This window comes from Halichoerus grypus, chromosome 7 (genome assembly GCF_964656455.1).
Source record: "Halichoerus grypus chromosome 7, mHalGry1.hap1.1, whole genome shotgun sequence".
NCBI classification, from domain to species: Eukaryota; Metazoa; Chordata; class Mammalia; order Carnivora; family Phocidae; genus Halichoerus; species Halichoerus grypus.
The window spans coordinates 76,520,156-76,538,009 of record NC_135718.1 but is presented as its reverse complement, the minus strand read 5'-3'; the positions used below and the strand labels follow the sequence as shown (position 1 = coordinate 76,538,009).

Here is a 17,854-nt window from a genome sequence, read left to right as displayed (position 1 = left end):
CGGGGCTCCATCCCAGGACCCTGATCATGGCCTGAGCCAAAGGCAGACCCTCAACGGACTGAGTCACCCAGGTGCCCCTCTCCTGTCATTTTATTAAAAAAAAAAAAAAAAATCACTCGAGTTTGTGCATACTCGGCGAGGCAGGCGAGACCCCAGACCAGATTCCAGAGGCCCCGCTGCAAATCCCACACCAGGATCTTGCACAAGCTTCTGTTTCCTGGATCTGGCCTCCGACTAGTCCAGGAACAGAGTGACTACCTAGTTTCGTTTTCCCGCTCGGGTGCGCCTATGTTCATAAAGGCGAAGGCCCCGCGGGGCGCAGACCTCGCGCTGCAGACGTCCGCCCGCGGGAAGCGCACTCCCCGCCCGCCCGCGTCCACGCCTGCCCGCGCCCCACGCGCACGCCCCTCGCTCAGGAGCCCGGGCTCCCCAACCTTAGCAGAAAGCCCGAGGGGACGGCCGCCTCCCAGGACGGCCCGCCACCACCATGAGGTGAGGATTTTCTCCGCTTCTGCTCCCAAACTCCGCGTAGGCCTCGGACTCCGTGGCCCGCGCTGCGCCGCGGCCCTTTCGGGGGCCGAGCCCTGGGCGCCCCGCAGCGGGCATCGGGGTGGGGCGCCCCCGCGAGCCCGGGCCCCGCCTGCGCTGGCCTCCCGCTCCCTCCCGGGACTGTCGCTGCCGGCTCGTCACCTGGACCTGCTGCTACTGCCCTAGTGCCTTTCTGACTTCGGGGTCTCAGCTCGTCCCCTCCTGGGAGCTACAGATTCTTGGTGATCCGCCCAGTCCGCGATTTTGTGCGGGTGTCTGTAGCTGTCTCCTAACAGCGCAGGGCTGTTTTTCTCACCGGGTTTGTGTGCCCAGCGCTAGCACCCTGCCCTGCACCTGATTAGTGAACCATCTGCATTAACGAGTTGAGGGATTAGAGGCTAAGTTCTTGTTCCAAGTCTTGACTCCGAACACCTACTAGTTGGATGACCCAAAGCAACATTTTTTAAACTCTGTGAGTCCGTTTCTTATCCGTAAAAACGAATGGCATCCAAATCTTAGGACTGTGGAAAGAGTTAATCAACTGCTTAGCATGTTAATATTTGCAAATGCTGATTATTATTATGTGAAGTAAAAAAATGAAATTTAGTGAGTGCCCCACCTCTCACATCCGTAGAAAGGGAGGGAGGTTTCAGGAAGGTGCCTGAAGAAAGGAGGAGGAAAAAGGGGTGCACTGTATGTGTATGCGGGATGGCCTGGAAGCCAGTGGACCCCACTGGGGACTGTCCCCCAAGAACAATGAAAGGCTGCTCCTTCCTGGCCAAAAATCAAAATTGCCTAGAGATAAATGTTGCCTCTTTCAGACACAAGAGCCTCTCTCTGCCAGCTTCCCAGAGACAAAGTTTAAAAATTAACTGGACAAAGTTTAAAAGTATAACTTATCATGGCATCCAGTTGTATACAAATTCCAGGGTCTGGGCAAAGCACTTCAGTGGCTGACTGAATGACCCTTTAATATTTCACGGCCACATTCATATTCCCTGGGACAGCCCTCTTCAACCTCCTTGGGCTGGGCTGGGGTAGACCTTCAGAACAGAAGCAGAGGGCCATTGTACTGTGTTGATGGGCAGGGGCCTGGGCAGGCTGTTAAGGGGTTGTCTTGCCATGATTTGGTGCACCACTAACCTTCACCAAGGGACAATCATACCAGGTTTCCCAATCAGGACCATAGAAGACAGTCCAAAACCTATTTTCAGAATCAAACATAGGGCCAGACAGAGAGCATGCCGAGATATAAAGCCAAGTGGGATACGGAAGACTGAAGTGGGAAAAAGTTTGGAGCCATTAGCAGGAAGGGAAGAACTAGCAGGAATTCCTCATCTGGAATCCAGGTGCTTTTTATGTTAAGCCTAACCTCTGGGCTGGACGTGCCAGAAGCTGCCAGTATATTATCTACATTTTCATTCATTCAACAAATATTTATTTACTGAGCTTCCATTATCTGCCTAGCATAGTAGATGCTGCGGACACAGGTGAAAAAAATAAAATCACAATAAGGTCTCAGTACTCATGGGGATTATATTTAAATGGGAGAAATAAATAATAGGTAAGTGAGTAAATAATCAGCATAATTCAGAAAGTGATAAGAGCTACAAGGAAAATAAAATAGTGTAATGGGCTAAGAGAGTGATCTAGAATGGAGGGGGCCGTTTTAGATAGTTCTGCCCCAGCAGCCTCTTGGGTAGGATATATTTGAGCTGAGTAACAGGACGAGCTAGTCATGCAAAAATTTAGAAGCAGAGCATCCCAAGTAGAGTAAAAACAACAGGTATAAAAGTCCTTAAACTTGATGTGTTTGAGATAGGAAGAAAAGTCCAATATGTCTCAAACACAGTGAATGAGGAGAGTAGGAGGAAAAAGGCTCAGATCGTAGGCAAGGCCGGGCTCCTTTAGGGACCTGTGGGACATGGCAAGGGCTGAATTAGTATCTAAGGGTATTGGGTAGCCATTGGGAGATTGTAAGCAGAAGACTGACATGACCTGGTTTACAGTTTCAAAAGTTTATCAGGACTGTATGGGGAATAAAGACAGGAAGCAAGGAGACAAGATTTTTGCCCCAGCCCCAAGGAAAGGTGATTGTGGTTCAGACTAGGAAAACAGCAATGGAAATGCAGAAAGGTGGATGGATTTGAGATGTGGTAGAATTAACAAAACTTTGTACTGGATTGGATGAGGGATTAAGACAAGAGGAATGGAGGGATCAAAGATTACTCCTAGCTTATTTGCCAAACAAGATGGGGAAGACGGGAGGAACAGGATCAAGGAGTCCAGGTTTCTGTATTGGGTATGTTTATTTCAGATGCCAACTGAACTTCTAATTGAAGATGTGAACTAAAAATTCCTGAAGTCTGGAATTCAGGGGAGAGATCAGAAGTTGAAGAAGTATGTTGGAAGGTCATCAGGGTATATGAGGAAGTCTTTATTGGATTGTAGGAGTAAAGTATTTTAATTCATTTCTCTTGATGATAATTATATCTTTGATAACTAAGATCAATGCCCTTCCTTCGGATCACTTTTTAAGATTGTATTTATTTATTTGACAGAGAGAGAGAGTACAAGCAGGGGGAGCGGCAGAGGGAGAGGGAGAAGCAGAGCCTCCGCTGAGCAGGAAGCCCGATGCGGGGCTCAATCTCAGGACCCTGAGATCATGACCTGAGCCGAAGGCAGATGCTTAACTAACTGAGCCACCCAGGTGACCCTGGATCACTTTTAATATATATTTACCTAGCTCTTTTGTTGTTTGAGAGGGCCACTAATCATCCTTAAAGAAATAAATCCCTCTGCCACTTCTTATCTCAAGCAGTCTGCACAGCAAGTCCCGGTGAGAAGCGGCTCCATCTAAAACGACCGCAACAATGTAGAATGTTGGGACTTTTGATTGAGGGCTCATATTTGAAACGATCACTTTAACCCGAGACCTTTAAATACCTGGCTTGTCCTTCCCCATGGGCAGCCAAACAGACCTCTTAGCTGTTCTTTAAGCTGCTCTAAAATCCCTTCACGTTTTCTTTTTAGGTCCTCCCCAGGCAAAATGAATTTTAAATACATTACATATATCCTATACTTTAAAGTAAACTATTCTAAAAACAACTTCCAATTTTTATGTTACAGAGGTAGAATAGCATTATGGTTGAAAGACAGTAGCTTTATGCACTCTGAATCAGGCAGAATGAGGTTTGAACCCGAGCTTGGCCACTTCATAGCTGAGTAACCTCGGACATGTAATTTAAACTCTGTCCCCCAGTCCTCATCCATACAATGTGAAAGTAATAAAATGTTATAAAAATTAAATGTAATTTGGAAGTGCTTGGCACACTGCCTGGCATGCAGTAAACTAGTGATGAATGGCAGCTTCTGGTTTTTTATGGTGGGGGGATTGTTTTGTTTTGTTTTTTGAAAGCTCATCTGATTGATTCTGGATCATATATTATAAATGGTACAGCATTTACATTATTGAGCCAAATCTGCAGTGAGCCCAGGTCATATGTATAAGGTTGTTTTTTCAAATCTGTCTTGATTTGCCATTTAATTTAGCTCTTCACCTTGAATAAAATATCAAACAATTTTAAGTTAAAAGGACAGCTCTAACCTGTTGTGCTAGAGGCCTTTTATTCTATGAAGCTGGCCAGGCCCAGTATCTCCAGTGTCCTGTCTCATACAGGAGCCACGAGTCATATGTGGTTATTTAAATTAATTAAAAGTAAATAAAATTTAAAATTCAGTTCCTCAGCCATCCTAGTCAAATTTCAAGGGATCAGTGGTCACTTGTGGCTAGTGTCCATCATATTGCGCAGCACAGATAAGAACATATCCATCATGGCAGGAAGTCTCTTGGCAAGCTCTGGTTCTAAACCAGAACCTACAATCACTAAAAGGTGGCACCTGTATACACACAGAGAGAATGAGAATAAATTATGAAAATTATAAAACTGAAATTAATAATCTACAAATTAACTTAAATGTGTACTAAAGATAATATTGTCTTTAAGGATGAAATTTAGTTTTCATAAAAGCTGGAAAACAATTTATGGAGTAGTAGATTAGATTATAAGTATGAAATGGTTTTATTTGTTCAATTACTACTACTAGCTGTGCCACTAATCCAGTTCTCTAACTCCTGTCACGTTTGGCTATTAAGACAGCCTCTTCCCCGTTCCTAAAGACTCAGTCCCATCCAGTTTAAAACCTCAGTCTCATATGTGATTCAAAGTACTCTTCTTCCCAACTCCCAGCAAATATTGATATGAGTGCTATGCAGGACAGGAAAATGAGATATACTAGACTTTAGGATGACTGGCCAGGTGGGGGTGCAGCATTAGCTAGAGTGGTCAGGGGTACCCCTCTTTGAAGAGCTGACATTTGAGCCAAGACCAGAATTATGAGACTAAGTAATCCCTAGAATTCTCTTAGGAAGAGTTCAGAGTAAGGGTGTAAAAAGCAGGTGCAAATACCCTGAGGTAGATAGACTTGGCAGAGGAAATAAACTTTTTTTTTTTTAAGGCCAGTATGACTGGAGCACAATGAATAAGAGAAGATTGTACAAAATGAGGCTAGAGAAGTAGACATGGGACAGATGATGAAGGGCATGCAACCATGGTTCCGAGTTTGAGGCTGTAGTTAAAATATTTGAGTATTAACAATGTAGAGCTTCGGGGCACCTGGGTGGCTCAGTCGTTAAGCATCTGCCTTCCGCTCGGGTCATGATCCCGGGGTCCTGGGATCAAGCCCCGCATCGGGTTCCCTGCTCCGCGGGAAGCCTGCTTCTCCCTCTCCCACTCCCCCTGCTTGTGTTCCCTCTCTCACTGTGTCTCTCTCTGTCAAATAAATAAATAAAATCTTCAAAAAAAATTAAAAAAAAAAACAATGTAGAGCTTCACTTCTGCTTCATGTTCCATCTTCCTTGTAATTATCCTCACCTCTCTGCTGCAGGCATCATTCTTTCCCTTGATACTGAATCATTCCCATTGGCATATCATTAAGTCATTAAAAATTTCATGATTAAAACTTTTTTTGACAGTTCCCCCAGCCTCCTTCCAGATGGAGTTCTATTTGTCTATTCCCTTAATAGTAAAATTCCTTGAAAAGAGTGGCCTGTATTCCCCATATCCACTTTTTCACCTCCCATTGTCCCCCCAACCAGTAATGTTTTCATCCCTGCTTTTCTAGTAAAATGCTCATCAAGGTCCCCCACAGCTTTGCTCCAGCACAAACAGTAATCTCTTCTCTGTCTTCAGTCACTCAACCTCTTAGAGTCATTGTACATATTGATAACCATCTGTCCTTCCTGAAATAAATATTTCTTCCTTAGGCTTTTGTGACATCATGGATTTTTCTTCTTTTTTTCTCTTTTTCCTTTTTTTTTTTTTTAATCTACTTCACCCATCCCCTCATCCACTTCCCTCCCCTCTGGCAACCACCAGTTTGTTCTCTGTATTTTAAGAGTCTGGTCTTTTGTTGGTCTCTTTTCCTTTGTTCATTTGTTTTGTTTCTTAAATTCCACATATGAGTGAAATCATATGGTATTTGTCTTTCACTAATTTATTTCATTTAGCATTATACTCTCTAGCTCCATCCATGTAGTTGCAAATGGCAAGACTGCATTCTTTTTTATGGCTGAGTAATACTCCATTGTGTATCTCACCATCTTCCTGATCCATTCATCTATCAATGGACTCCTGGGCTGCTTCCATAATTTGGCTGTTGTAAATGATGCTGTGATAAACATAGGGGTGCATGTATCCCTTTAAATTAGTGTTCTGGGGCGCCTGCGTGGCTCAGTTGGTTAAGTGTCTGCTTTCGGCTCAGGTCATGATCCCAGATCCTGGGATCGAGCCCCGTGTCAGGCTTTCTGCTCAGCGGGGATCCTGCTTCTCCTCCCTCTGCCTGCCACTCCCCCTGCTTGTGCTCTCTCTCTCTCTGGCAAATAAATAAATAAAATCTTTAAAAATAAATAAATAAATAAAATTAGTGTTCTTATATTCTCTGGGTAAATAAATACCCAGTAGTGGATCATATGGTAATTCTATTTTAAATTTTTTCAGGAAACTCTGCTGTTCTCATTTCCCTGATTAGTGGTGTTGAGCATCTTTTCATGTGTCTCTTGACCATCTGTATGTCCTCTTTGGAAAAATGTCTTTTCAAGTCCTCTGCCCATTTTTAGTCAGATTATTTGGGTTTTTTGGTATTGAGTTCTATACATTCTTTATATGTTTTGGATATTAACCCCTATCATTTGCAAATGTCTCTTCCCGTTCAGTAGATTGCCTTGTCATTTTGTTGATAGTTTCCTCTGCTGTGCAAAATTTTTTATTTTGGTGTAGTCCCAATAGTTTAGTTTTGCTTTTTTTCCCTTGCCTGAGGAGACATGTCTAGAAAAATGTTTCAGTGGCCAACGTCAAAGAAATTACTGCCTATATTTTCTTCTAGGAGTTTTATGGTTTCAGGTCTTACATTTAGGTTTTTAATCCATTTTGAGTTTATTTTTTTTAAATTTTTAAAAGATTTTATTTATTTCTTCATTTAGAGAGAGAGCGTGTGAATGCGTGAGTGAGGGAAAGTGCAGAGGGAGAGAGAATCTCCAGCAGACTCTGTGCTAAGTGCAGAGCCAGATGCGGGGCTGGATCCCATGACCCTGAGATCATGACCTGGGCTGAAACGAAGAGTCGGTCATTCAACTGACTGAGCCACCCAGGGACCCCTAAGAGTTTTTGTGTATAGTATAAGAAAGTGGTCCAGTTTCATTCTTTTCCAAGTAGCTGTCCAGTTTTCCCAGCACCATTTGTTGAAAAGACTGTCTTTTTCCCTTTGTATGTTCTTGCCTCTTTTGTTGAAGAGTAATTGACCATGTAAGCATGGGTTTATTTCTGAGCTCTTTATCCGGTTCCACTGATCTCCGTGTCTGTTTTTGTGCCAGTGCCAGACTGTTTTGACGACTACAGCTTTGTAGTAAATCTTGAGATCTGGGTTTGTGGTACCTCCAGCTTTGTTCTTCTTCCTCAATTATTGCTTTCCCTAATCAGGGTCTTCGGCGGTTCCATACAAATTTTATTATTATTTGTTCTAGTTCTGTGAAAACTGTTGGTATTTGGGTAGCAACTGCATTAAATCTGTAGATTGCTTTGGGTAGTATGGACGTTTTAACAATATTGGTTCTTCTCATGACACCAGTGCCTTCCAGCTCCCTCACTCATTGCTCGTGCTTGGCCTCCTTTCCTGCTCCTACTCTGCTTGACCTGGAGTGTAGTACAGCTTCGTTTTGACCTTCTTCTCTGCCTGTGCTCACTCTTTGGGTAATTTCATTCTAGAACTCACGGTTTTAAAGTTGATGTGCATGCCAGTGACTCCCCGTTTTATATCCCTAGTTCTAACTTCACTCTCTTCATCCCCAGTATTTTCTTCATTAATATCCAACTTCATACACAACCTCTTGACTTGAATGTCTAATCCGACATCTCAAAATTAACATTTGCAAATAGTCCTCTCGACTTACCCACTCAGTTCCTGAAGTCAAAGCGTAAGCGTTACCCGGGATTCCCTCTTCTCCTTCTGGTCCACCCCACACCCAACCCATCAGAAAGACCTGTCAGCTCTGTCCCAGACATAACCACCCAGACCTCACTAACCCTCCACTGCAACCCCAGCATTGGCTGGCTCCCACTCCCCTTGGAGCCCCTCAACAGCTGCTTTCATGTCTTTTTCAGGGAGATTTGCTCCGGCCATACTATTTAAATTTTAACTACCTATTTGACCCCCTGCTAGCCTCCCATTTCTCCTTTTCTGCTTTATTTTTCTCCTTATTACTTCTTACCCATCTCACATACTCTATATTTTCAATTATTCTGGGGTCTTCTTATGGCACACCCTCCCCACCCCCGACCCCTCATTAGAATGTAAGATACATGAAGTCAGGGCTTTTTTTTTTCCCCCTGTTTTGTTCACTGCTGTATCCCAACACTTAGAACAGTGCCCTGAATAAATTCTCTGGATAATTGTTTGTTGAATAAATACTTCCCTATCAGATTCCCAACTTCCTTTCTTGCCCCCCCCCCCCCGTCCATTCTCCACAGAGCAGCCAGAGGGATTTTTTTTTTAAGCCTGTATCAAACATTCTCATTTCCCTACTTAGAAATCTCCCTGTAGTGGTTTCCCATTACAACGAGAGTAAAATTAATATTCCTTATCATGGGCTGCAAGCCCTGAACCTCTGTCCCTGCTACGACCATGCCTCATCTCCCACTCTTCCCCTTCACTATGCATCACATACACTTTCCTTCCTTCTGGTCCATGAACATTTCGAGTCTGTTCCCACATCAGGGCCTTTGCACCTGCTGGTTCCTCAGCCCAAACCAGGGTTTCTCAACCTCCGTACGACTGACATTTTGGGCTCGATAACTCATGGTGCTTGAGGCCTCCCTGTGCGCTGTTGGATATTTAGCAGCATCCCTGGCCTTGACCCAGTAGAGGCCAGTAGCATTCCTCCAGTGTGATGACCACAGTTGTCTCCAGACATTACCAGATGTTTCGGGGGAGGGAGGGCAAAAGCACCCTGGTCAAGAAGCGGTTGCTTAGACCCTTCTGCCCTCAGATCTTTGAGGACTGCTTCTGTTCCATTGCTGAGATCTTACTGTTTCAATTGCCCCTTTCTACATGGGCTGTTCCTTCACAGTCTTAACTAAAGTACCCCCCACACACACACATACCACCACCACTTAATGCCATTAATCTGATTTTTTTTTCTTTTTAACACTCCTCACTATCCGGAATTATGCTGTCCATTTGTGTTTCCATATTGATTTGTTTCCATATTTCTTTTCTTTCAACTCCTTTTGCTCCTTCCTCTTCCAGAGTGAAATTACCATGAAGAAAGGGCCTTTTTCGAACTTACTTGCTCACTACTGTATCCACTACAACTAGAATTGGCACAGATGATGAGGTGGTCAATAAATGTTTTGATGGAAATAGTACTACAGTGCTCATAAACATTTATACAAATACGTGTGGGGGTGGGGGTCCTGTGTGCAGTAGAAAGGGGAATATACATGCATGTCCTCACACACAGTGTACCCTGTTCATCCCATAAGCAGAGCACTTCTCTGTTCGAAAGAAGCCTTAAGGAATTTTTTTTCTGTATATTTCTTAATTACGGCCAGTGGCAGATTTAGAAAGTCCTTCCTGACTGCCTCACCACCACCATCAACAAAACAAACAAATAAAACTAGGAATATTAATCCAGACTTTGTCCGTTGCAGATAGTAGAAACCTAATTCAAACTAGCTTAAACAAAGAAAGAGTTCTTTCTTTAAGAGAAGTTCAGGGGTAGACAGGGTGATCCAGGCAAGGCTGTTAAGTCACTATCTTGGGCATTCTGTCCTTCCTCCTGTCGAAGCTCTGCTTTCCACTCTGTTAGATTCCTTCTCAGGCAGGCTGTCCTCAAATCTGGAAAGAAGGCCACCAGCAAATCCAAACTTATATTCTACCAGTTTAAAATTTTTAGAAGGAAGAGACATACTTCTAGTGAAGTCCCATTTCAGCAAAATGATATTTTAATTGGACTATCTCTGAGTAAATCACTGGGACCAGGGAATGGCTAGAATATCGTGTGTCTTCCCAGACCGGAGTGAATGGTGCACCACCCATCTCCAATCACATGGACTGATAGTAGAGGGAAAGGATGTTCCAGAAATGAAATCCAAGAGAAGGGATCTTCACCAAATCAAAGCCAGAGATGTCCACAGCACTGGACTGTGTACACTTTCTGGGTCACTTCCGTGGACCTTGGCTGGAATGCTGAGTTGTTATTGACTATTTACTTATAAGCTCTGTACAAGCAGGGCTGTGTCTCGTTCAGGGTTCCATCCCCAGGGTTATTTAGAAGATCTTGCACATAGAAGGCTGTCCGTAATGAATAAATATTTCCTTTCCCTTCCTTTCCCCTTCACCTTCCTAGTTCCAGAGATCCTGTTTCCAGTGGGCTCTGCAGAAATTATACTGGGTCTCGTACAAAGGGAGCTGGGCAAATATTTGTGAAGTAAATATTAAGGGCACTGATAAGTTCATAATAGCCCTTAGCCTTTACTCTTGCCCACAACCCCAGAGGACAGAAGGACGTGGCGCTTTATAGCAAAACCTACTGAGCTTGGGGCGCCTCAGTGGCTCAGATGGTTAAGCGTCTGCCTTTGGCTTGGGTCATGATCTCAGGCTCCTGGCGTGGAGCCCCACGGGGTGGGCTGCCTGCTCAGCGGGGAGTCTGCTTCTCCCTCTCCCTCTGCCTCTCCCCCTGCTTGTGTGCGCTCTCTGTCTCTCTCAAATGAATAAATAAAATCTTTAAAAAAAAACCTACTGAGCTTATTACTCAGCCTCCTTTTGCTTTTTCCCTATCTTCTTTGAAATCTGTTACTCCCCTTTTTATCTACCTAAAATGCTTTCCCCCTCTCTTGGCACACCTGTTCCTGTCTGTTTCTGGGCCTTTTCTCTCTGTGGGGTTTTCTTCCTCCCTCTGCAAAAATGATGTATTGGTATGGCTTCCGTGTCTCCTTCAGTGTACTTCTTTTTCTTATTTCTGACTATTCTTCTTTCCTTTCCTGTTCATAATACAGAAATGGAATTTTTATGTTTGTTATTGACTGTTTACAGATCTATGATTCTTAATTTTCAAGGCTAGTAAACAAAACATTTAAATTTCTCTCTGTGAAAATAAGTGGTACTTGGCACAGTTAGTGACTGCCAAAAGGAAATCGATACCCAGCCATCTTTGAGGAACTGGTTTTGCAATAAATAATGAGAATTTAATGAAATATTTCTAGGATATAGCTGTACACAGAGGAAACTAATATAAAGTTATAGGGGCCTAGTGCTTCAACTGGAAATTCCAACAGAAGATCAGTTTGGTTGCTAAGCAGAGAACAATGTTTAAGGTTTAAAAATGGACTTATTTCTTCAAAAATTTAAAAAGGATTTTATCTTTGACAGTGAAATTCCTAAGGACCCCTTGAAGGCCATTCTGTTGGAGTCAGAATGTCACTTTACATGGAATTTACTTAAGGAAGACATTCTGTTTGATGTGGAAGATACAATTGGGCAGCAGCTTGAATTTGTCACCACAGAATCCAGACTTACTCTTTATAACCTATTGGCCTATGTGAAACACCTAAAAGGCCAAAATGAAGACGCCCTAGAATGCTTGGAACAAGCAGAACACATAATCCAGCGAGAGCACTCGGACAAAGAAGTTCGACATCTGGTCACTTGGGGAAACTATGCCTGGGTGTATTATCACATGGACCAGCTTAAGGAAGCTCAGAAGCATTTAGACAAGATAGGGACCACCTGCAAGAAACTGTCCAGTGCTTCTGACTACAAGTTGGACAGACCTGAGATTGACTGCGAGAGAGGGTGGGCACTCTTGAAATTTGAGGAAAGTATTACCACAGGGCAAAAGCGGCTTTTGAGAAGGCCCTGGAAGCGGAACCTGACAATCCAGAATTTAACATCGGTTATGCCATCACAGTGTACCGGCTGGACGATACTGACAGACACGGGTGTATAAAGAGCTTTTCTCTGGACCTGCTGAGGAAGGCTGTCGCCCTGAACCCAGGTAATGCCTACATTAAGGTTTTTACTGGCACTGAAGCTTCAAGATGTACAAGCAGAAGATGAAGGGGAAAGGTATATTGAAGAAATCCTGGACCAAATATCCTCCCAACCTCATGTCCTTCGTTACACAGCCAAATTCTACAGGAGAAAAAATTCCTGGGACAAAGCTCTTGAAGTTTTGAAAAAGGCCTTGAAGGTGACACCAATGTCTTCGTTCCTGCATCACCAGATGGCACTTTGCTATCGGGCGCAAATGATCGAAATCAAGAAGGCCACAGGCAACAGACCTAAAGGGGAGGATAAACTGAGAATGGACAGGCTTATTACAATGGCTATCTCTCATTTCAAAGTAGCTGTGCGACGAGACTCCAAGTTCCCATTTGTCTACACAGACCTGGCCAACATGTATGTCAAGGCAGGCAAGTGTAGTAAAGCTGAAGAAGTTTTCCAGAAATCACTTCATCTGGAGAACATAACTGATGATCACAAACATCAGATCTACTACTACTACGGCCGCTTTCAGGAATTTCACTGTAAGTCAGAAAGTACTGCCATCCACCATTATTTAGAGGCCTTAAAGATCAGCGACCAGTCATCCCTCCGTCCCAAACTGACAAGTGTTCTGAAGAAATTGGCTCTGAAGAGACTTGGTCATGATGCTTCAGATGTGCAGAGTTTATGTGCCCTAGGGCTTGTTTACAAGCTGGAGGGAGAAGAGAGGCAAGCTGCTGAGTACTATGAGCGGGCCCAGCGGATAGATCCAGAAAATGCAGAGCCCCTTGCTGCTCTCTGTGAGCTTCAACTTTCTATTTAAATATATACTCTAGGAAATTGTTTTTAAGCTTTTCTTACCATTTTGGGCTCATGTTTATTGTTTTAATCCATTGGTTGTTTTTTTTTTCAAGATTTTATTTATTTATTTGACAGATACAGCCAGAGAGGGAACACAAGCAGGGGGAGTGGGAGAGGGAGAAGCAGGCTTCCCGCTGAGCAGGGAGCCCGATGCGGGGCTCGATCCCAGGACCCTGGGATCACGACCTGAGCCGAAGGCAGACGCTCAACCAACTGAGCCACCCAGGCGCCCCCCCATTGTTAATTATAGAGCCAATTTTTACTGAATGTTTACTGTATACCAGGCATCATGCTAAATGTGATGAATCTTTTGGCTTTTTTTTGAAATTAAAATACTGTATCCATTTGAAAACAAAAACATTCCAGATGTACCTTTCAAAAATGGTATGGCCATTATGACTATATCCCCTTTATCTCTGTTATTTATAATTTTCTGATTAGGGGCACTTGGGTGGTTCATTCGGTTACGCGTTTGATTCTTGATGCTTGTCCCTCTCCCTCCACCCCTCCCCCCTTCCTCTCTTTCTCTCAAATAAATAAAATCTTTAAATAATAATAATAATAATTTTCTGATTAAAGTTTGTCATATTTCCCATACTGCTCACTTATGCAGTAAGCATAATCCTGCATAAGCCTTTGACCCCTAGGTCAAGAACGCTCTTTCAGGAGTGCAAAATTATATTGGTTAAGCTCTTAACTATGTAGCTTGCAAAAGATGGATCCTATCCATTTCTGACTCTGATGAGGATATTTAACCATTAGCCTGATAGTCACTTAAAGAATCCTTTTTGTTGAAAGAAAAAGTTCATAATAGTAAAAAGTCTGCCATCTACGATGACTTCAATAAAAGGAGAAAAAAACTAAAACAGGGGGAAAAGGATTTCTTTAAATATAGAACTTTAGGGACCCATGAGAAATCAGAAGTGTTATCTCCCCAAAATGTTCACTGCGTAACTAGAAACAGTTGTGAGAAAAAAATGAACAACGGAAAATCGTTAGTCTCAACTTTCTCTGGTCTTTTAACTAGAAGAATAAACCTAACCTAAATGGATTAATTTTATTCCAACTAAAACTGCAGAGTTTTTGGGTTAAAATTATTGAGACAGAAAGCAGATTGAGAAATTGGGAAAAATGATTTTAAAAAATGGGTAAAGTAGATGTCCCCATTCTACATCCATAGATTACCAAGGTTTCAGTGATTTGGTTTTGAGTCTGGACTGGGTGGTTCTTGTACCTCCAATTTCTGGCCTTTCGTTAACTCCTTTAGTATTCCAAACTTACTTCTGTATAGCTTTTTCTTTTGCCTGAAGGTTTCAGATTTACACGTTTTCCTGTAGATCTTTCAGGAATAGTTAAGCCCTGCTTTTGGTTTGAATATCCACCTTGAAGGGTCTATTGCTTAAGGACTCTTATCCCTGGGGGGCTTTTTAAGTTGAGATGCTGATGAAAGTGGCTTATTTTTTTTTTTTTTTTAAGATTTTACTTATTTGACAGAGAGAGAGACACAGTGAGAGAAGGAACACAAGCAGGGGGAGTGAGAGAGGGAGAAGCAGGCTTCCTGCCGAGCAGGGAGCCCGATGTGGGGCCCGATCCCAGGACTCCGGGACCATGACCTGAGCTGAAGGCAGACACTTAACGACTAAGCCACCCAGGCGCCCTGAAAGTGGCTTCTTTAAAGTTGTTTCTTTGATTATCATCTACAGTTATATTTACCACCACAGTATTAGTGGAAAAGTGTGCCTTGTGGTTTGATTCTCCATACTGCCACTGCCTAAAGACTACTATGTATGTTTACTTTTTACTTATTGTTACTATTTTTATTTTAAATTTTTGTTATGATTTTATTACAAAAATGATGAATTCTCATTGTAAAATTTTAAACAGAAGCATATGAATTTAAAACTAAGGCACTTCTCCTCACCCTAACCCAATTCCACACCCCCCTGGTAAGTTGTTAACAATATGTATCCTTCCAGATGTGTTTTCTATGCATATTCAAACATACACCCATACTGCAATGTATTTCATGAATTAAAATTTTTTAAAAGTTTGATTTACTTAAGTCTCTGCTGTTTTTATTTTACTAATTTCATTTGTTTATTCAAGAAGGAAGAACAGGGAAGGGAATGATCAAGTATTTCAGAAATTCAGGATGAAGTCCTAACCTGTCAGAAGAAGCATTTATCACATTTTGCAGCACATATTTTATTTTGCAGCAAGTCATTGGGAATAATGTTGGAATTAAGGTTATGTTCCCAAGTATGGACTCCATACACAATAAGATACAATTATGATATCAAAACAATAATACAGCTAAAAGCCTCTATAATTAAATATCAGACTTTAAAGTCTATTAAATGACTTTAAAATTCACTAGATATTAAAACATTGAAAAATTGGTTCACATGGGGGCACCTCAGTGGCTCAGTCGTTAAGCGTCTGCCTTCGGCTCAGGTCATGATCCCAGGGTCCTGGGATAGAGTCCTGCATCGGGCTCCCTGCTCAGCGGGAAGCCTGCTTCTCCCTCTCCCACTCCCCCTGCTTGTGTTCCCTCTCTCGCTGTGTCTCTCTCTCTGTCAATTAAATAAATCAAATCTTAAAAAAAAAAAAAAGAACTGGCTCACATGATTATGGAAGCCGAGGATCATAATCGTGGCCTGCTGTCCACAAGCTACAGACCCAGGAGAGAGCCAACAGTGTAATTCTAGTCAGAGTCCAAAGGCCCGAGACCTGGACGGATAATGCCATAGGGCTCCCGTCCAAGTCTGAAGGCCTGAGAACCAGGAATGCCGGCGGTATAAGCTCCAGTCTAAGGAGAGGAGAAGACCAATGTCCAGCTCACACAGCCAGACAGACGGAATTCACACTTCCTCTGCCTTTGGGTTCTACTCAGGCCCTCAGCAGACGCGGTGAGGCCCATCCACACGGGGGAGGGCGGTCTGCTTTCACTCAGTCCACTGAGTCAGCTGCTAATCTGTCCTGGGGACACCGTCACACCCCCCCAGAACTAATGTTTAACTAGACATCGGGGGTCCCACAGCCTGGCAAGCCGACACACAAAACGAACCTGTAACTGCGTCCCAGGTGCAATGCTTAGCAGTCGTGCCATCAGAGTGACCGGGTTTATTTTCTCCACAGTGAGGTCAACAAGGATTCTCTGGAGAAAACCCTTCCACAGCTGAAATGCCATTTCACCTGGAACTTACTTAAGAAAGACAGCGTCTCAGGTGATCTAGAAGATACAGTGTGTCACCAGATTGAATTCTTAAACACGGAGTCCAAAGCTACAATGTACAATTTCTTGGCCTACGTAAAACACCTGAATGGCCACAGCGAGGCGGCGCTGGAGCGCCTGCGCCAGGCGGAGGAGCTGATCCAGCGGGAGCACCCGGATCAAGCGGAAACCCGAAGTCTGGTCACCTGGGGTAACTACGCCTGGGTCTACTATCACCTGGGCAGACACGCAGATGCTCAGATGTACGTTGACAGGGTGAGACGAGTATGGGGGACATTCTCACATCACTACAGTACTGAGCGGCCACTGGTTTCTCCAGTGACCAGAGCTGCCCGGGGCCTCTGCAGGGCAGGTCCCTGGGAACTGTGGTCACTACCGCCATCTACTGACACTGTAGCACCTGCTCGGCCTTGTTCCTAGCCATCTGTACATGTCTTAGCTTTGCCAGTCTCTGGGTGGAGCAAAACCAAGGTAGGTCCGTTGCATGCTGCCCTGAAAGGCTCAGAAAGCTAGGTGCTCACATGGCTCTTCCTTTCCCAGGGAGAACCCTCTCTGGCTGGGAGTTCCCTGTGGGCACTGAGCAGCGCCAGCCAGGGCAGGTGGAATCAGGGGGCAAATTGAAGCTGTTCTCCTCTTTTTGAAAAGTTATTCTCAGGTTTGTTTGTTTTTTTCCATTGTTGCTGAATTTGGTAAGTGGACACCTGAGCTTTGCCGGAGCTGGTTTTATTCACGAATAAGTTGTGTAACTGTGGATCTTAACTGGGGGCGGCAGGATCCCCTACTTCACCATCTTGGTGACATCACTCTCCAACAGAGTTTTGTGTTTCATTTTCAAATAACTCCTAATCAACTACAAAACTGTCTGATTCACATCTATTGATTGATAAATGAACTTACGTATTTTATTTTTAAATCTTACAACAACCCCATAAAGTAGTTACTGCTGTCATTCACTTTTTAGTGAGGGAGAAACCAAGGATTCCGATGCTTAAGTCACCTGTGTAGACTCACAAACGTGTTGAGTGGTAGAGTCTGGACATGTAAGCAGACCAGACTGACTGCAAAGTCCAGGCTCCTTGACGGTGTCTCACTACAGACTACCAAGACCCCACAGCCCCAGCTCCTAGGGGACAGCCTTTAACAACTCTCCTCAGTCACAATTGCTGGCCTCACTCCCTGGCATATGCAGCTGAAGAAGAGACCTTCTGGGATCGAGGCCCATACATTTTACTGCATATAGGGAGCTTTCCTCAAAGAAAGTGACAGGGGCGATCACAGCTCATCTTCTGCTGGATGCCAGTCCTCATCTTCTCCCCTATACCCTTCCCTCCACCTTAAAACAGCAGACGCTTGGCACAGCCTATCCTCAAAGGCCTTTCTCTGAAGGTAAGTCCTGGGCAGGCTCAAAACTACACACATTAATACACCCAACTGAGAAGCATTTGGAGATTGTGACCACGACCCACTGCAATCCAATTACAACTCTTTTTCTTTCTACCAAACTCCACAGAACCCAAAAGAGCACAAACTTCCTTTCCAGTTCTCTGTCCAGAACCAGGTGTCCAAAGGATAAAGGCTGGAGCCTCCTGCATGGAGCTCAGGAGGCTGGAGACAACATGGAAGCACCCA

At 43.7% G+C, this 17,854-nt stretch overlaps 1 protein-coding gene across 1 annotated transcript; it reads left to right on the top strand.

Moving 5' to 3' along the window:
* The first annotated feature begins 322 nt into the window (after positions 1–322).
* Positions 323–15,047, top strand: LOC118527517 (interferon-induced protein with tetratricopeptide repeats 5-like). Its single transcript, XM_036079375.2, is given in 4 exon segments — positions 323–492; positions 11,515–11,954; positions 11,957–12,162; positions 12,164–15,047. Coding segments are annotated over 4 exon segments (1,440 nt in total). The 5' UTR covers positions 323–487; the 3' UTR covers positions 12,953–15,047.
* The last annotated feature ends 2,807 nt before the right edge of the window (positions 15,048–17,854 follow it).